Below are 15,343 nucleotides of genomic sequence, written 5' to 3'. Positions count from 1 at the left end.
CAAGAACAAAGGAAAGACGAGTGGAGAATGCGGGTGTCGATCCCGCTACCTCTCACGCTAAGCGAGCACTCTACCATTTGAGCTAATTCCCCTTTGATTGATGTATTCTTAGCGCTTCCAAATTAACGAACCATTTCTGACCAAACGATCAATTCCTTGATACATCAAAAGGAATAGATCTCACAACTGAAGCTTGTTGGTTTTTCTCAGTGTTTTTCAGAGTGGTTGAATGTATCAAGTAGAGTCTTGCGTTCGATCAGTGAGACATGGAAAATCCGTAGTGTTTCATGGTTTTGTAGATTCTGTTTTCTTTCCCTTTTTAAACAAATTTGAATTAGCACATTAGTTGGTTTGTCTTTATAAGATGATCATTAAGGCCTCTCACCAGAAGAGCACCTAAAAGATTTCTGAGGAGTGTGGACATCAATCCCGCCACATTTCTCCTGGAAAGCAAGCCCTTTATAATTTGACATAGTTTGTCTTCCATATTTGGGTATATACTGAAGAGATTGTAATAACCTTAAATTTGACTTATCCAAAGTGCAATTGCTTTTGTTTCGCCCAATTATAAATCAAACAACCTCAAACATCCCTACGTGAAACCACATTTAGATAATAATGATTCTATTTTTGTGAAAGGAGGATAAATTCATATCCTCTGCACGCAAGGCCATTGTATCTAATGAGGCTTCAATTTGAGATTGAAATTATAGCAGCTGTAGTTTAAGAGGGAAATTTTTATGGTCAAACTTACAAGCGAGAGGACGAGGTGGCCGAGCGGTTAAGGCGATGGACTGCTAATCCATTGTGCTTTGCACGCATGGGTTCGAATCCCATTCTCGTCGGCTTTGCATGTCAACTTGTGTGCTGGTGTGTTAATATTTCTCATTCCACTTCTTACAAGCAGGCTTTTCAAACAATGCTTTTGTCGCAATATTTTTATTTGCCTACACGAAGTTCATTTGGGCAATTGAATCTATCATGAAGAATTTTGAGTGTGACTTCAGGCTAATGTGAAAGAGCTGTCTGTCTTTCAGCTGTAGTTTAAGACGGAAATTTTTATGGTCAAACTTACAAAAGACAGGACAAGGTGGCCGAGCGGTTGAGGCGATGGACTGCTAATCCATTGTGCTTTGCACGCATGGGTTCGAATCCCATTCTCGTTGGCTTTGCATGTCAACTTGTGTGCTGGTTTGTTAATATTTCTGATTCCACTTATTAAAAGCAGGCTTTTCAAACAATGCTTTTGTCGCAATATTTTTATTTGCTTGCACTAGGTTCATTTGGGCGATTGAATCTATCATGAAGAGTTTTGAGTGTGACTTCAGGCTAATGTGAAAGAGCTGTCTTTCTTTCAGTTTACACCCACCTTTGCCACATCCAGCTGTTAATCATTTCCTCCACAGAGCACAAGAACAAAGGAAAGACAACTGGAGAATGCGGGCGTCGATCCCGCTACCTTTCACATGCAAAGCGAGCGCTCTACCATTTGAGCTAATTCCCCTTTGATTGATGTATTCTTAGCTTTTCCAAATTAACGAACCATTTCTGACCAAACGATCAATTCCTTGATACATCAAAAGGAATAGATCTCACAACTGAAGCTTGTTGGTTTTTCTCAGTGTTTTTCAGAGTGGTTGAATGTATCAAGTAGAGTCTTGCGTTCGATCAGTGAGACATGGAAAATCCGTAGTGTTTCATGGTTTTGCAGATTCTTTTTTCTTTCCGTTTTTCAACAAATTATAATTTGCACATTAGTTGGTTTGTCTTTATAAGATGATCATTAAGGCCTCTCACCAGAAGAGCACCTAAAAGATTTCTGAGGAGTGTGGACATCAATCCCGCCACATTTTGCCTGGAAAGCAAGCCATTTATAATTTGACATAGTTTGCCTTCCACATTTGGGTATATACTGAAGAGATTGTAATAACCCCAACCTTAAATTTGACTAATCCTATATGCAATTGCTTTTGTTTCGCCCAATTATAAATCAAACAACCTCAAACATCCCTACATGAAACCACATTTAGATAATAATGATTCTATTTTTGTGAAAGGAGGATGAATTCATATCCTCTACACGCAAGGCCATTGTATCTAATGAGGCTTCAATTTGAGATTGAAATTATACCAGCTGTAGTGTAAGACGGAAATTTTTATGGTCAAACTTACAAGAGAGAGGACGAGGTGGCCGAGCGGTTAAGGCGATGGACTGCTAATCCATTGTGCTTTGCACGCATGGGTTCGAATCCCATTCTCGTCGGCTTTCCCCATAACACAATCCCCCATAACTCCTCTTTTGAATGTTTAGCTATAAAACTCACAGGCCTCAAACCCACTATCATTGTGACTATCTACAGACCACCAAAACCCTCTGCTGTCTTCCTCACTGAATTCTCATCACTATTAACATCTGTATGTGCAATGTCCCCCACTGTTATCCTCCTCGGTGATTTCAATATCCACATTGACAACCCATCTAGTATCTTTGCTAAAGACTTCACATCACTCCTGGACTGTCTTGGTATCACACAACATGTCAACCTCCCAACCCATAACAAAGGTCATATACTGGACTTAATCTGCTGTACTGACATCACCCCCACTAACCTTAATGTCACTGATTTCCCCATTTCCGACCACAAAGCTGTACTTTTTGACATTCACACCCAACTACACAAAGCCAAAGAACAACGGACCATCTTCTTCAGAAACATCAAACACATCGACACCACAGATCTCTCCACCCTGATCAGCTCCTACCCCAGCCCTCACCCAGAATCCTCCCCGGCTGACCTGGTGACTCACTATAACAACTGCCTCTCCTTTTCTCTCACCACCCTGGCCCCCCTGAAAAAACGCTCTCATTTATCCACACTGCTCCCTGGTTCACCCCTGAGCTTCGCCAGCTCAAAGCCACTGGCCGTCGATTGGAGCGACTTTACAAAAAGACTGGACTCACTGTACACAGCCAAATGTACTCAGACCACCTCCATCACTACAAGGATGCCCTCACCACTGCCAAATCTTCATACTACTCCAACCTCATCAACACTGGTACAGGAAACAACAGAGTCCTCTTCTCAACTGTCAGCCGCTTGCTCCAACCGCCTAAAACCCTCCCTCCTGACATCTCCACCAATCAGTGTACTGCCTTCTTGGACTTCTTCAACAAATTTGAATTTGCACATTAGTTGGTTTGTCTTTATAAGATGATCATTAAGGCCTCTTACCAGAAGAGCACCTAAAAGACACCTGACAAGTGTGTAACACAGCAGCCATAGTACATGACTGGACGGTCCCCACTTGATCAGTAAAACCCAACTGTGCTTGGAAACATATTTGACATCAGAGCGGGACTGATCTAAACTAAATCAAAACAAACAGTATGCACAATAGTAAACTTTACACATATTTGACTAAAAAAGAAAAAACACAATATTGAAATACAACTGATTCTTACCTCCATGATGGCAGGTGAATGTCTCTCAGCAGTCTGCTCTGCTGTTTTGGAGACTTCGGTTTCAGAGGACTTGTCAGCACATAACTGAAATAATAACATACTATTAATGCAAAGCTCTTCAACAGGAACACATTCATCAATTAAACAAATATTTTTGCATAGATACAGCTTGGCTATGAATGATGTGACACGTATGTAGCCTGCTGTAGCACTGCAGTGACTGTAAAGATCTGACAATAAGCCATTATTTGCAATCATTACACTTTGTTGACTTCACACTGACTATCATTCATAACAAACCTGTTTCCTCCATGGCCAATCGCTGTCACCATAGTCATATGTTATTTCTTCTTCCGGTAGAATGTCCCAAAAGGCAAATAAACACAGGTATGTTTTGCCCTCTGATAAGATCTTCATTTTGCAATTGGGCTGTCTGTGGTCATCATTGACAAGTCGTCCAAGGCTGTCATCTTCTTGAGATGCATCAATACTTGAGAAAGATACTAAATGAATGATTATACTCAGAAATATTTAATTACTAATTACATTACCTCATGTTTTTTTTCCACAACTCCATTTTACTAATAGCTGCAGATCACTAACTTGAAAAAAAAATATCACATTTGTTTTTGTTATGAAAAAACTCAATTGTGCAGAAATCTCACAATCAACCAAAACCTTAGCACCACTTCTTTTCTTTCCAGTGGAAATCAAACAGCACATGATTTGTGACAGGTCCTCCTCCTCCTTACTGATTCTTCAGAGGTTATTAGTTGTCCTCTGTACTCCACCACAAAGTCACCTTTACTGAAAGGAGCTTTTGCAAACACCCCTCGACCTGGTTAGACAGATTACATGTTATTTTATCATACCTTAAAAACTTCTCATGGTGAAGCTATTTATTCTAAACAAATCAATGACCACATGAACATGAAAGAACGAGAGCTATCTTTAATAAAGGGCTACTAAATAGATAACATTTTTATTTAACATGCATCTCTCTAAAGATATGGGAAAAAATGCTATTAAATGGGCTCTACAAGCTTAATTGTTCATTCATGCATCGTCTTTCTGCTGCTCTCTGTATCATACCTTTTATCACTGTCTGCTATGTCCAGCAATCTGCTTTTCATCATATTTCTTTCGTGTTTAGATTCTTAACAATACAAACACTGTCAATTTCTTGTCTTGGAGCTGACAACTCAGCAAACATCAGCTAGTATTCAGTCTGATAAGGTCATGCAAGGCTGCCGGTCAGAAACACTGACTACAGATTGGAGGGGGGAAAATGCACCACATTTAAAGTGTGCTGGATTCATACCGCAACACAAAACAAAGAGAATGTTTTACATTTTATACCAGCGAGGTCATCTACCTGCCTATTGCAGGTGGCTGGTTTTCATTTTGGACCCTGAATGTATAATATAAACACACAAATAGAGTACCTTTAAAGGAATGGATGTATTTTACGTCCAGTTCTGCTGTCTTGTCCTGTGCCTTGACAGCAGGTTCTATTTCATCTTGTAATGGCGGTTTCCTCCTCCTCCTCGCAGCCATTGGAAATCCTGTGATTAAACACAAAACAATTATAATAAAAGGTGCAAGCAGCAATGATGGGCCCCACACAAGCTCCCATCAGGGTCGGCACTGGGCACCGTCAGACATGCACTGTGCAGCTGTCTGTCAAGTGTAGAGAAGGAGTGAGAATCCCATTCATATAAATACATCATCACTTCATCAGCAGGGTTTTTTAAATGTCTAAGGGACGCAGCTTCGCCCACACATGAGACCCATCACATAAATACGGGCTTCTTTGCGTGGACATGTGTGGCAAGTTTCAAGACCGTACAATGATGTTAAGGCTGTCAAAGCAGCAAAGCAAAAACATAGCCTTCGCCACCTGGCCACGCCCACACCCGGATGAGGTGGCGTCGTTGTTTTCAACATGCAGCATCACCAATAGATGACAGTAGCAAATTAGGCCACGCCCCCATTCCGGTGAAAACAAAGTGCCGGCTTTGACTGGCGGTAAATACAAATCCCGCCATAGTCTGTCTTCATCTCGCTATCTAACGATAACCAGCCTGAAAACCTCCTGCAATGGCTAACGTTAGCTATATTACGACGTTGTCGAGCGATGATCGGCGACGTTATATAGAAAAAATTAACGATCTAGGGGATGTATGTCCATACAGCTTACCGGAGGAGAAGTGGGTAAACGACCCCACCCAATGGCCAGAGGTGACATACCCAGACATATACTCCTACCTCATTGAATCACCAGGTAGGCTAATGTAGGCTTATGACAACTATTTTTAAATGAAAATTTACAATAACAAAAAAGAAAAGAAAGATAAATGCATAATTTATGTCCACTGAACACATTACTGAAGAAAGCAAATTTAACACTACTGATCCACCCTTCTTTAGGGATTTACACAGCAACCCTGATGAAGAATTGGAGGTCCCTGGATGCTCAGAAATTTAATGATGATGGCTGGGTGGATGAGGTGCTACACCACAGACCCTGTGTTCAGACAATAATTTTGAAAACAAAGGTCAAGCCATCATGGAGGGTGACTGACAAGCCGTACCACCCTTGGGTTGCAGTAAAGATGACTGGGGAAATTGCATGTGCACACTGCAATTGCATGGCAGGGTAAACCGATTGCATTAATACATTAATAGTATCATTACACTGACACACACATAATTCTATCACAAGAGAAGAAATTATCTTCCTAATTGATGACAAAAAACTGTATTCCCTTCTATTTTAATCTAGACTGGGAGAAAGTTGCTCTCATGTAGCAGCTCTACTTTTTAAGGTGGAGAAATTTGTTCGCCTTGGCTACACCAGTGTGGCACCAACAAGCATTGCCTGTACCTGGAATAAGGCATGCACTAAAAAGGTTGAGGCTGCCTCAGTGAAGGAAATTCAGTTCTACACAGAGAAGACTAAATGCAAGCAAGCAGTGAGGAGAAAGGAGAGGGCCATTCCGAAGGCAAACCATGACCAGCAACAGCAGTTCCTAGAAATGTTGTCTGCCACTGAGAAAATGCCAATTGGTCTAAGTACTCTTAAAAATTTTGCAGAGCCCTTTAAGCCAAAGTCATGGTTTCAAAATCTGTCAGAATTCTCTGATGACCAAGTGTTGGCAATAGAGGAAAAAACGAGAGAGCAGGCAGCATGTGCAAGGTGGCATGAGGAAAGAGTGGGGAGAGTGACAGGTTCATCTGCACACAAGGTGCTCCACACCTCTCTTGAGAATCCCTCCAAAGCCCTGCTGAGAGAAATAATGAAGAAAGGATCCCCAAAAGACAAACTGAATGCAGATCCGATCATTTGGGGCAGGAATCATGAAAAGGATGCTATTGACACCTACAAATTTGTCCTAGGCCTAACAACCACAGGTATATCACACACTTCCATCACAGTATCAAATGAAATATATAAACCTCACCAGAGACTCAAGATTAAACAGGCAGGCTTCCGAGTTTGTAAGGACAAGCCGTACATTGGTGTAAGCTGTGATGCCTACATCTCTTGCGCCTGCTGTGGGAATGGTGTCATTGAAGCAAAGTGCCCCTGGAGGTGGTCTGAACATGTCTCACCTGCTAACTGGCCAGCAGACAAGACAGGTCATCTTGAGACATTATCATCACTGAGGACAACCCACAAATACTACACCCAGGTAAGACTGTAGGTAGCTAAGTAACACCTCACAAGAAATGTAATTTATGTTTTAGAAATTGTGTAGTGATAGTGAAAGGAGGCTGTGCTGAACTTTTTCTTCAGGTACAGATGGAGATGTATGTCTGCAAAACAGAATATGCTGATTTCATCACCTGGACCCCAAGGCAAACAGTGATTTTCCGAGTGAAAAGAGATGAGGGTTTCATCTCTCGGGCCCTTGACACCATCAGCCGTTTCTGGGCCAGACATGTGTACCCCAAGCTGGCAGGAGTCCCATCAGAGCTGGAGCATCAGGTATGCCTACATTTTGCTCAGAGAATGCAGTATTGTCATTTTTTTTTTAAATCGCATCTAAGGATAGAGGGTAGCACTCACAAACTTGAAAAAAGGAAAGGGACAGTGCCTCATGTCTAGCTTTTTTCAGTTTGCGAAGGTGCATCCAATGCCTCATTAATAATAGTCATGTAGTATGTAATAAATATATACCACTGTAATATAGAGAAACACAATTCCAATTAATAACAAATAATTTATTTGTGATATCAGGAGTCCACAGACACCGCTTCAGAACAGGAGTTTCAGGTAAAACACAAAATATAGAAAACACTCCATTACAGATGAACAATGTTCTAAACACTACTTTACAGTTATATAGAAAATTCATGTATTCAGGGTCCTATACTTTCTTAAACATCAAATTAGATTCAATATTGTGTAAGAATGAAAATGTAAAATATAAATAGAAATTAGGTTTATGGCAAGAAGATTTGTAACACAGTTTATCTACATTTACAGGACACCTCCACTGTCAGTTCAGGGTGAAGCGCAGTACAGTAAGGTAGATTTGGGAAAGGGAAAGTCACGTAAACACCGAAGAGAGCAAGACTTGACTGACCTTCACATGAGAGTAAAGACTTGACTCAAGATTGACTTGAGTCAAGACAAGACTGACTTGACCTACACATCCCCCTCTCTGTTTTTATTGAACACAACGCTACCTGACATGTTGACTAAGGCAGCACAGACATGTACTATCTTATCAATGGTAACCACATCCCTTTCCTTCACCTCATCCCAAAGGATCTTGACAAAGCAGCGAGGGAGTGGCCCATCCAGTATGCGGAATCTCCGTTTCAGCACACCTATCACCCGTTCTGTAAAATAACACAAAGAGGTTTTAGAGTGTTTTTTAGCATGAAAGTTAATACTGTTATTTTACATGTCTTGTGTTACTTATATTCAAGTACTGAGATCTATGATAGGAATTTCAATTCCAGTGTGTTATTGGTTGTTAACTGGAACAGCTTCTCAATACCTATTCATTGTTATTCTTTGAGCTGCATTGTTGGATATTAATTTATGAGTTTCAATGAAATTGAAATCCAATATTAAGTGCAATCAGATTGATGTATGGAATAGTTTGCTAATCTGTGGAAAATAAATGTACTTGCCAACATGAATCCGAACTTTTGACTTGATTCTGGATTCTTCATTGTCTTTGCCTGTGAGCTGTTTCTTGCCACGAGTGAAGGCTGGGGTTATGAGACTGACACCGAGCACAGAAAAGTCATCCTTCAGGGTAAAGCCCCGATCAGCCAAAATCTGAAACAAGTAATACATTAGATGTACATACATTGTAATACATTTTAATGTTTGTGGTGAAACACATTTACAGTACTTGTCCATAATGACTACAAAAATACAAAACAATACGATACAAAAGCTGTTACATTATAGATTGTTTACATATAGATCTGAAATTTCCCCATTGTGGAACTCATGAAGGAGTACCTTAACTTATATCATCTTAGATTATATATGTACTAGCATAAATGCAAGGTGTAGAGGATTGAATTACCTGGTCCCCACGATGGTGATAGCAGGGTGAAATGAAGCCACATTCCCTTGTTATCTTTACATCTGATGCTCTGCCCCCCCAGGCCTGAGACAAAAAGGTGATGCTGCCTGCAGGACTACATGCAATAAGGTATTTCACTGTAGTCCACTTCTTATAGCTGGAGTATGATTTAGCTCTGTGGGGGTAAACAAAAACACAATAAAACAGGGTTTAAAATGGAACTAGAATTGTTTTGGATATTTAGTCAGGTGTTCAATATGATTAAAATAGTTAATGTTCAGTTTATATTCAAGATCTGTGCAGAAACTGTATTAAAAGCTGCCTGGCTAAGTAGTCATAACTTCCACATTTTTGTGACCTTTACCTAGCTTTGAGGCCCTTTGGATATTCAATTCGAATTTCAAAGCAATCAATAATTGCTGTGAGACGGGGAAAGTTGACCATCATCACTGGGGGTATTGTTTCTCTGATGCACTCCCTGTCAGGCCAGTGGATGAGGAAGGTGATTTTGGCATACAGAATATTCAGCCAACGTCGGAACATGTAGCGGATGGTGGGTTCTGGTCGGTCCAGTACGTGGCTCAGCAAAGCATTGGATGGGTTTTGCCGTAGCTTCAGCAAACAAAGGAAAAGCTGGTCCTCTGTTGAGAACCCAGAAACCTTGGGTGACTTACTGAACTGAGCAAGGTAACGGTGGAGACAATCGAACACCGTCCAACTGAGCCCAGTCAAAGCACAGCATAGACGGTCGTTACCCCGAACAGCATGTGCAGACAAGCGCTCTTTTGTCCAGTTCTGCAGCTTGCTTCTTGCCTCATCTCTTTCCGTCCTTGCCTGGTCTCTCTCTCTTCTGAGATTGGCAACCTCTATGGCAACGGCAACCTGTTCGCTGCGGGACAGAGGCCTGTCACCTGGTGAGCAATCCCCGGGGGGCTCAATGGAAGAGGCTTCAGGAGGAGCAGGTGAAAAGCCTTCAGTGGGCTCTGCCAGTTGATCGTCACAAGAAGAAACCTCAGGGGGTGCAGTAGGCAGCCTTGTTTGTGCACATTTGGGTGGCAGAACCTGATGATGAGCACCAACCTCTCGCTTCCTGGCATTATTGTAACGCCTTAACTTTACCGTGCCCTCCGCCTGCCGCCGCTGCGGAAAGATAGTTGGGACATAGTCCGGATGCTGGCAGTCATTCACATGGTATCCTGAGGCCAGAAAAATACTTGTCAGTTATGGGTGAAAAGAATTTAAGACAGCTTTGGTTAAATTCTCTCATCAAATATGTATGTCATGTTATTTGTGTATTAAGAATACAACAATAATGTACTGTACACACAGAATAGTTTGTGATAATTACTTGGAGCTTAATTCAATCAATAATCATTCCATAATGTTGTATTAAAGGCGCTATACAAGTACAGTCCATTTACATTTACTATATCGTGACATGAATGTATTTGATTACATAAAAAAGGTTTTCAATAACGTTAATCAATAACTTACTCTGTTGTTAGCTAGTGTCATTTCAGTTCAGCATCACTACTTTTACTCTTTAACATTAAATAATAACTTTGACGACTGACATTAGCTAAATTTAGCATCATGATTTAACGCACCTGTGATGAAGTGTTTACCACACACGTAAACATATGGACTCGCCGGGTCCCACGGCTTGCCATTTCGGTCCATTCGTCGTATGGCCTGAAGCCATAAATCTCTCCGTTTGCTGTCCCGCTGTCTTGAGGGCAGCAGAGAAAATCTGAGTTTGGGTTCTTTAAAGTTGTTCGACGAACAATAAACAACACAGCAACTCTTCGGCATTTTGGTTTTCGTTTTGGCGCCTATAGAACACACCCCTTTGTTTTCACCGGCAAGGGGGCGTGGCCGTTTGAGTGACGCGGGGTTGCGGTCTTGTATCAGAGAAGGTCACACCTTGCAGTGACACACCTCCCTGCATCTCTTCATATCTGGGACTACACAGTGAGATACTGTAACTGAGAGCCTGAGTTTTACAGCATGACCTCTATCAGACATCGGCTCCTCAGCTTATTGGTGCTTGCTCACTGGATCAAAGGTAAAGTAGTATGTTATTAGCAGATTCATTTCAGCAGTTAGATGGTGTCTGCACCGCTGAAACCGTTAACTGGTAAAATGCTCATTTGTGGTAACTTTCTCTGTTGTACTCACAGGTCATGTTGATGGAAGTGATGTCTACCAGACTCCCATACTGTGGGAGCAGCAGGGTGAAAATGCAACAATACACTGTAACCACACAAAGGGTGGAGGCTATCACCAGATGTACTGGTACAGACAGCTGCCTGGAGAAACTATGAAACTTATCGTGTTCACAGCTACAGGTAAAACAGATCACGACTTTGGAGGATTCAGCAAAGACAAATTCTCAGCCACCAAGACTGAAGCTGAGAGAGGAACATTCACAGTAAAGAATCTGCAGCCAGAAGATAAAGGCTGGTATTTCTGTGCTGTGAGTCAACAGTGATCCAAACACATGTGAACACTGAACAAAAACCTCTGCACCCTGTTCCCATCTGTATTTATCTGCTCTCCTGTAGGGGGAGCTCAAGTACAAGCTGACTGTCTCACAGTCATGTGACACTCCCATATGCAAGTCTTCATATCTGTGCTGTGATGTCAGAGCTGCCATCACACACACTGACAGTGACTGCGGTCTCCAAGTTCAGTCTTCTCCCAACACAATAATGATCCCAGCTGCTCTGATCAAACTCTCTGCAGCTCTGCTCTGTATTGCAGGTACTTTATGCACATGATGATGCTGAGGACTGAAAGGAGAAGAAGTTCTCTTCTCTTTTAATTCATAATCAGAATTTCATCTTGTTCTTTTTCATTTGCACACAGAAGAGTTGTTGGAGCTTCTGTAACACAATGGCCCTCATTTATCAAACTTGCGTAAGACGAAAAACGTGCGTAGGTCGTGTGTACGTTCTTTTCTGCGCAAAGGTTGGCATTTATCAAATCCATCGTGAGCGCAGGAAAGATGAAATCGCCACGACAGGTCTGAGGGCGTGTACGCACTTTTCCATTTTGACTTGCGGTGACTACAATACAGCAGCGTCACAAGTGCGTGCTCAGGAGTCGCAACAAATCCCTAGGTTAAAATTACAGACTTATCACTTCAAAGAAGGCCCATGTTTTATTTGACTTCAACATAAATATAAACATAAACGCAAATTAAATGAATTAAACAAGTACAACTCCGTAATTGGAAGAGTGATGGCTCATTATTCAACCGCGCACCCTCACACCGAACAGGAGAGGCGCTTTAACACTGCGAATTCGCGCACGCGTGCCACTGTGGAGAGCTGTATAGGGCTCCTTAAGCTGGATCTGTCTCTCGGCTGCGGGGGGAACCCTATCCGCCCGAAAAGGTATGCAATATTATTATTGCATGCGGGGATCTCCATAACATTGCCCAAAAAAATGGAGTGCCATTTCCAGATGTACATCCAGAGGACCCCGTACCCAGAGATCCCTACCACCAGCCTGCACAGCCAAGAGCGCTCAGGAGGAGAGAGGAACTTATTCAGCGATTCTGACTTTCGGTAAGCATTCTGTTATTCAAGGAAAAAAGAAAGGAGAACAACGATTTCTTTCAGCATTTATTCTGTGACTTCAGTGTTTCATTTATGTCTTTCAATGTACTGTCGATAGATTGCATGGTGTGTGTTAAAGCCATCATCCACTTCACGATCTCTGTTTGTCTTTCTAGGACCTCTGTGGTTAACACGGCTGGCCGGTGTGACGCTGCAGACCGGGGGGCAGAGGCAGAGGCAGACGCTTCGGATGTTGACGGGCCGCGTATTCATTGCGCGGGTCAGGTTGCCCGGATGCCACTTCGGATTCATCTGTGAATGAAAAATATTAGTTTGATTAGGAACCTCATTTGTGTTGAAAATTAAAGCAACTGTTTTATTTAAACGTCTTGGGTGTGCAGTCATTCTTACCATTCTCGAGCTCTAGCATGGGCGCATCAGTGTCAAGTTTAGCTGGCACGCCTTGTGAGGACGTAGCTCCGATCACGCCAGCCACCCTCTCCTCCAAGGCACTCAAATCCAAACCTGGATCCCTCCGTTTGTGACATGCTGCGTCGGAGAGCTGCGACCTTCTTTTTTGGCCAATTTCATATCGGACCACTTCTTCCTGATCTTACTGGAGAAAAAGTAAAACATCGCTCAATCTTAGATTTAATTTAATCTGGAGTTTATCACATTTTATTGACCATCACAGTAGGGGAAAATACATAACTCGTCCGGTCTGTGATTTACATCGCCAACGCTGCTGACAGCCGTCCCAGCTGTCAACGCTGTTGACAGCGTTTCTTTGCCGCCTTTCGTCTTTCCATGTCGCAAATTCTAGAGGTGCGGCCTCTCAGCCCCCTTTTGTAGAAGGCGTGGTTAGGATCATTACGATGGATTTCAGCCACCGGATTTATCAACAGACGCTCGGTCTTACGATGGGATTGGTGTGGTACGCATGTTCTGTAAATCTCACTTGAGCCTCTGCGTACGACGAGTTCTCCGCTCATATCTACGATGCTTTCTACGACGGCTTGATAAATGAGGGCCAATGTGACTTTGACTCCTGCAGGTCTAACTGATGGGAGTGATGTGACCCAGACTCTTCTGCTGTGGAAGAACGAGGGTCAGTGTGCCACGATGAACTGCAGCCACACTAAGGATGCTACTTACTTCCTGATGTACTAGTACCAACAGCTGCCAGGGGAGGGAATGAGGCAGATAGTTTTCACCACTCCATCTCCTCCACATAGATATTAAAGCGGCTTCAGTGAGGACAAATTTCCTTGTTTGACAAAGGAAGCCTCCAGTTGGAGTTCCATCACACGTACTTCAAAACAAGACAAAACCAAATGTATAGTCTGGTATCAAGTGTAAGAGACAGAAAAAGTGGGAGGATTGTAAATTGGCTCCCCACACTGTGGAAAGATTTAAGAGTCTGGATTCATCATACAGTGAGGCAAGAATCCCACCCCAACCTCATGCACTTTCCACCATTTTCTCCAAAGAATGTGCATAAAGTTGAAGTGCATGTCCTACTGAGGAATCCACATGAATTTTCAAGAGTTTCCTACTATTTGGTTGACAGTCCTGGAATCTTGTCCAATAATTGAAGCATTCAGTTAAGAATCACACCCCAACTTTAAAGCACTTTCCACCATTTTCCCCAAAGAATGTGCATAAAGTTGAAGTGCATGTCCTACTGAGGTATCCACACGACTATTTGAGATCATTTCTTATTCTTTGGAAGACAGTCTTCAATCGCTGAAGGAGTCTGTTCAGAATCTCACCCAAACTTAACACGACTTTCCACCATGTTCTCAAAAAAAGTGGATAACGGTGAGCTTGCCGTTCAGCTCACACGAGGAAGATCTGCAGGTCATGAAACTACCCCAACAAGAAGCACTTACTATAATGAGGAACAGCTCAGTGTTTCTATTAGGGCACTGTCAAGTTTTGGTGGTTTTGATGGTTCCCTCAGTAAAGCTTCAAACTTGAAAAAGCCCGGTCGGGTAAGGAACAACTCAAACAATGATTTCCCCTTTTGTGTTTTTATTCACGTTCTTTTGTTGGATTGATTTTCTTCATCGAAGGGGTTGTCTCACTGAATTAGTTAGGTTGAAAACCTGGACACAAGAATGTAACAGAAAAGATGTTATTTCAAATTTAAACAAACAGTAAATTAACATTAAAATGTAAAAAATACAAATTAAAGTAATTACCAATTACAGTCAAATTAGGTGGCAGGTTTGCCTTTACAAAACATTTAAAAGTTTGAGCTACTAATCAAAAAGTAGTAAACAAAAGGTTTTAACTCTTCAAACTACACATTTAAGCCAAACATTCAAACTAAACAATCACAAGTGAAACATTCAACTTAAAGTCAGTTGTCAACCAAGAGCAAACATTTCACATGTGCACATGTGAAGGATCAAAGTTCTTCCATTTCTACAGTCAAACAAAGGTAAGTATTTAAGAAAGTCAAATCTCCTACCAGTTGCGTCTGACCGGTGAACTGAGGGATTTTTTGGTTTCTTTTGTTGGTTTTTGTTTGTCTTCCTCCAAGCATTTGCTCTTAACAAACATTTACTTCTCTCTCCTCTGCTGCATGTGTTCATCTGAGGTTAAAATGGCCGTCTTTCAGGTAGTTGCCCTGTCCAGACAGGAAGTCAGTTGGGGTGCTGTGGTGTGGTTGTTCCACTGATGGTCTGGCCCCTGTAGGTCCGGCTGAAGACTGGTTGTTTGGATTGTTGTGAATGTGAATGTGATGCTTTGGATGT

The 15,343-nt window shown here is 42.0% G+C and overlaps 1 protein-coding gene and 3 non-coding genes across 4 annotated transcripts; 3 read left to right on the top strand and 1 right to left on the bottom strand.

Annotated features, from left to right (window-relative positions):
- The first annotated feature begins 763 nt into the window (after positions 1-763).
- Positions 764-845, top strand: trnas-gcu (transfer RNA serine (anticodon GCU)). Its single transcript has one exon. It is a non-coding gene; the product is annotated as a tRNA-Ser (tRNA).
- Positions 846-1,084: 239 nt separating this feature from the next.
- trnas-gcu (transfer RNA serine (anticodon GCU)) lies at positions 1,085-1,166 on the top strand. Its single transcript has one exon. It is a non-coding gene; the product is annotated as a tRNA-Ser (tRNA).
- A 1,015-nt stretch (positions 1,167-2,181) lies between these two features.
- On the top strand, positions 2,182-2,263 carry trnas-gcu (transfer RNA serine (anticodon GCU)). The gene has a single exon. It is a non-coding gene; the product is annotated as a tRNA-Ser (tRNA).
- A 5,854-nt stretch (positions 2,264-8,117) lies between these two features.
- On the bottom strand, positions 8,118-10,698 carry LOC142391250 (uncharacterized). The gene is made up of 5 exons (XM_075477020.1): positions 10,626-10,698; positions 9,383-10,214; positions 9,019-9,193; positions 8,612-8,762; positions 8,118-8,314 (listed from the first exon to the last, which is right to left on the bottom strand). Exons 1-5 carry the CDS (start codon positions 10,696-10,698, stop codon positions 8,118-8,120), a joined length of 1,428 nt encoding a protein of 475 aa, XP_075333135.1.
- Positions 10,699-15,343: the final 4,645 nt, after the last annotated feature.

The sequence above is a fragment of the Odontesthes bonariensis genome, chromosome 11, assembly GCF_027942865.1.
Source record: "Odontesthes bonariensis isolate fOdoBon6 chromosome 11, fOdoBon6.hap1, whole genome shotgun sequence".
Lineage (NCBI taxonomy): Eukaryota > Metazoa > Chordata > Actinopteri > Atheriniformes > Atherinopsidae > Odontesthes > Odontesthes bonariensis.
This window is presented reverse-complemented; position numbering and strand designations above follow the sequence as displayed.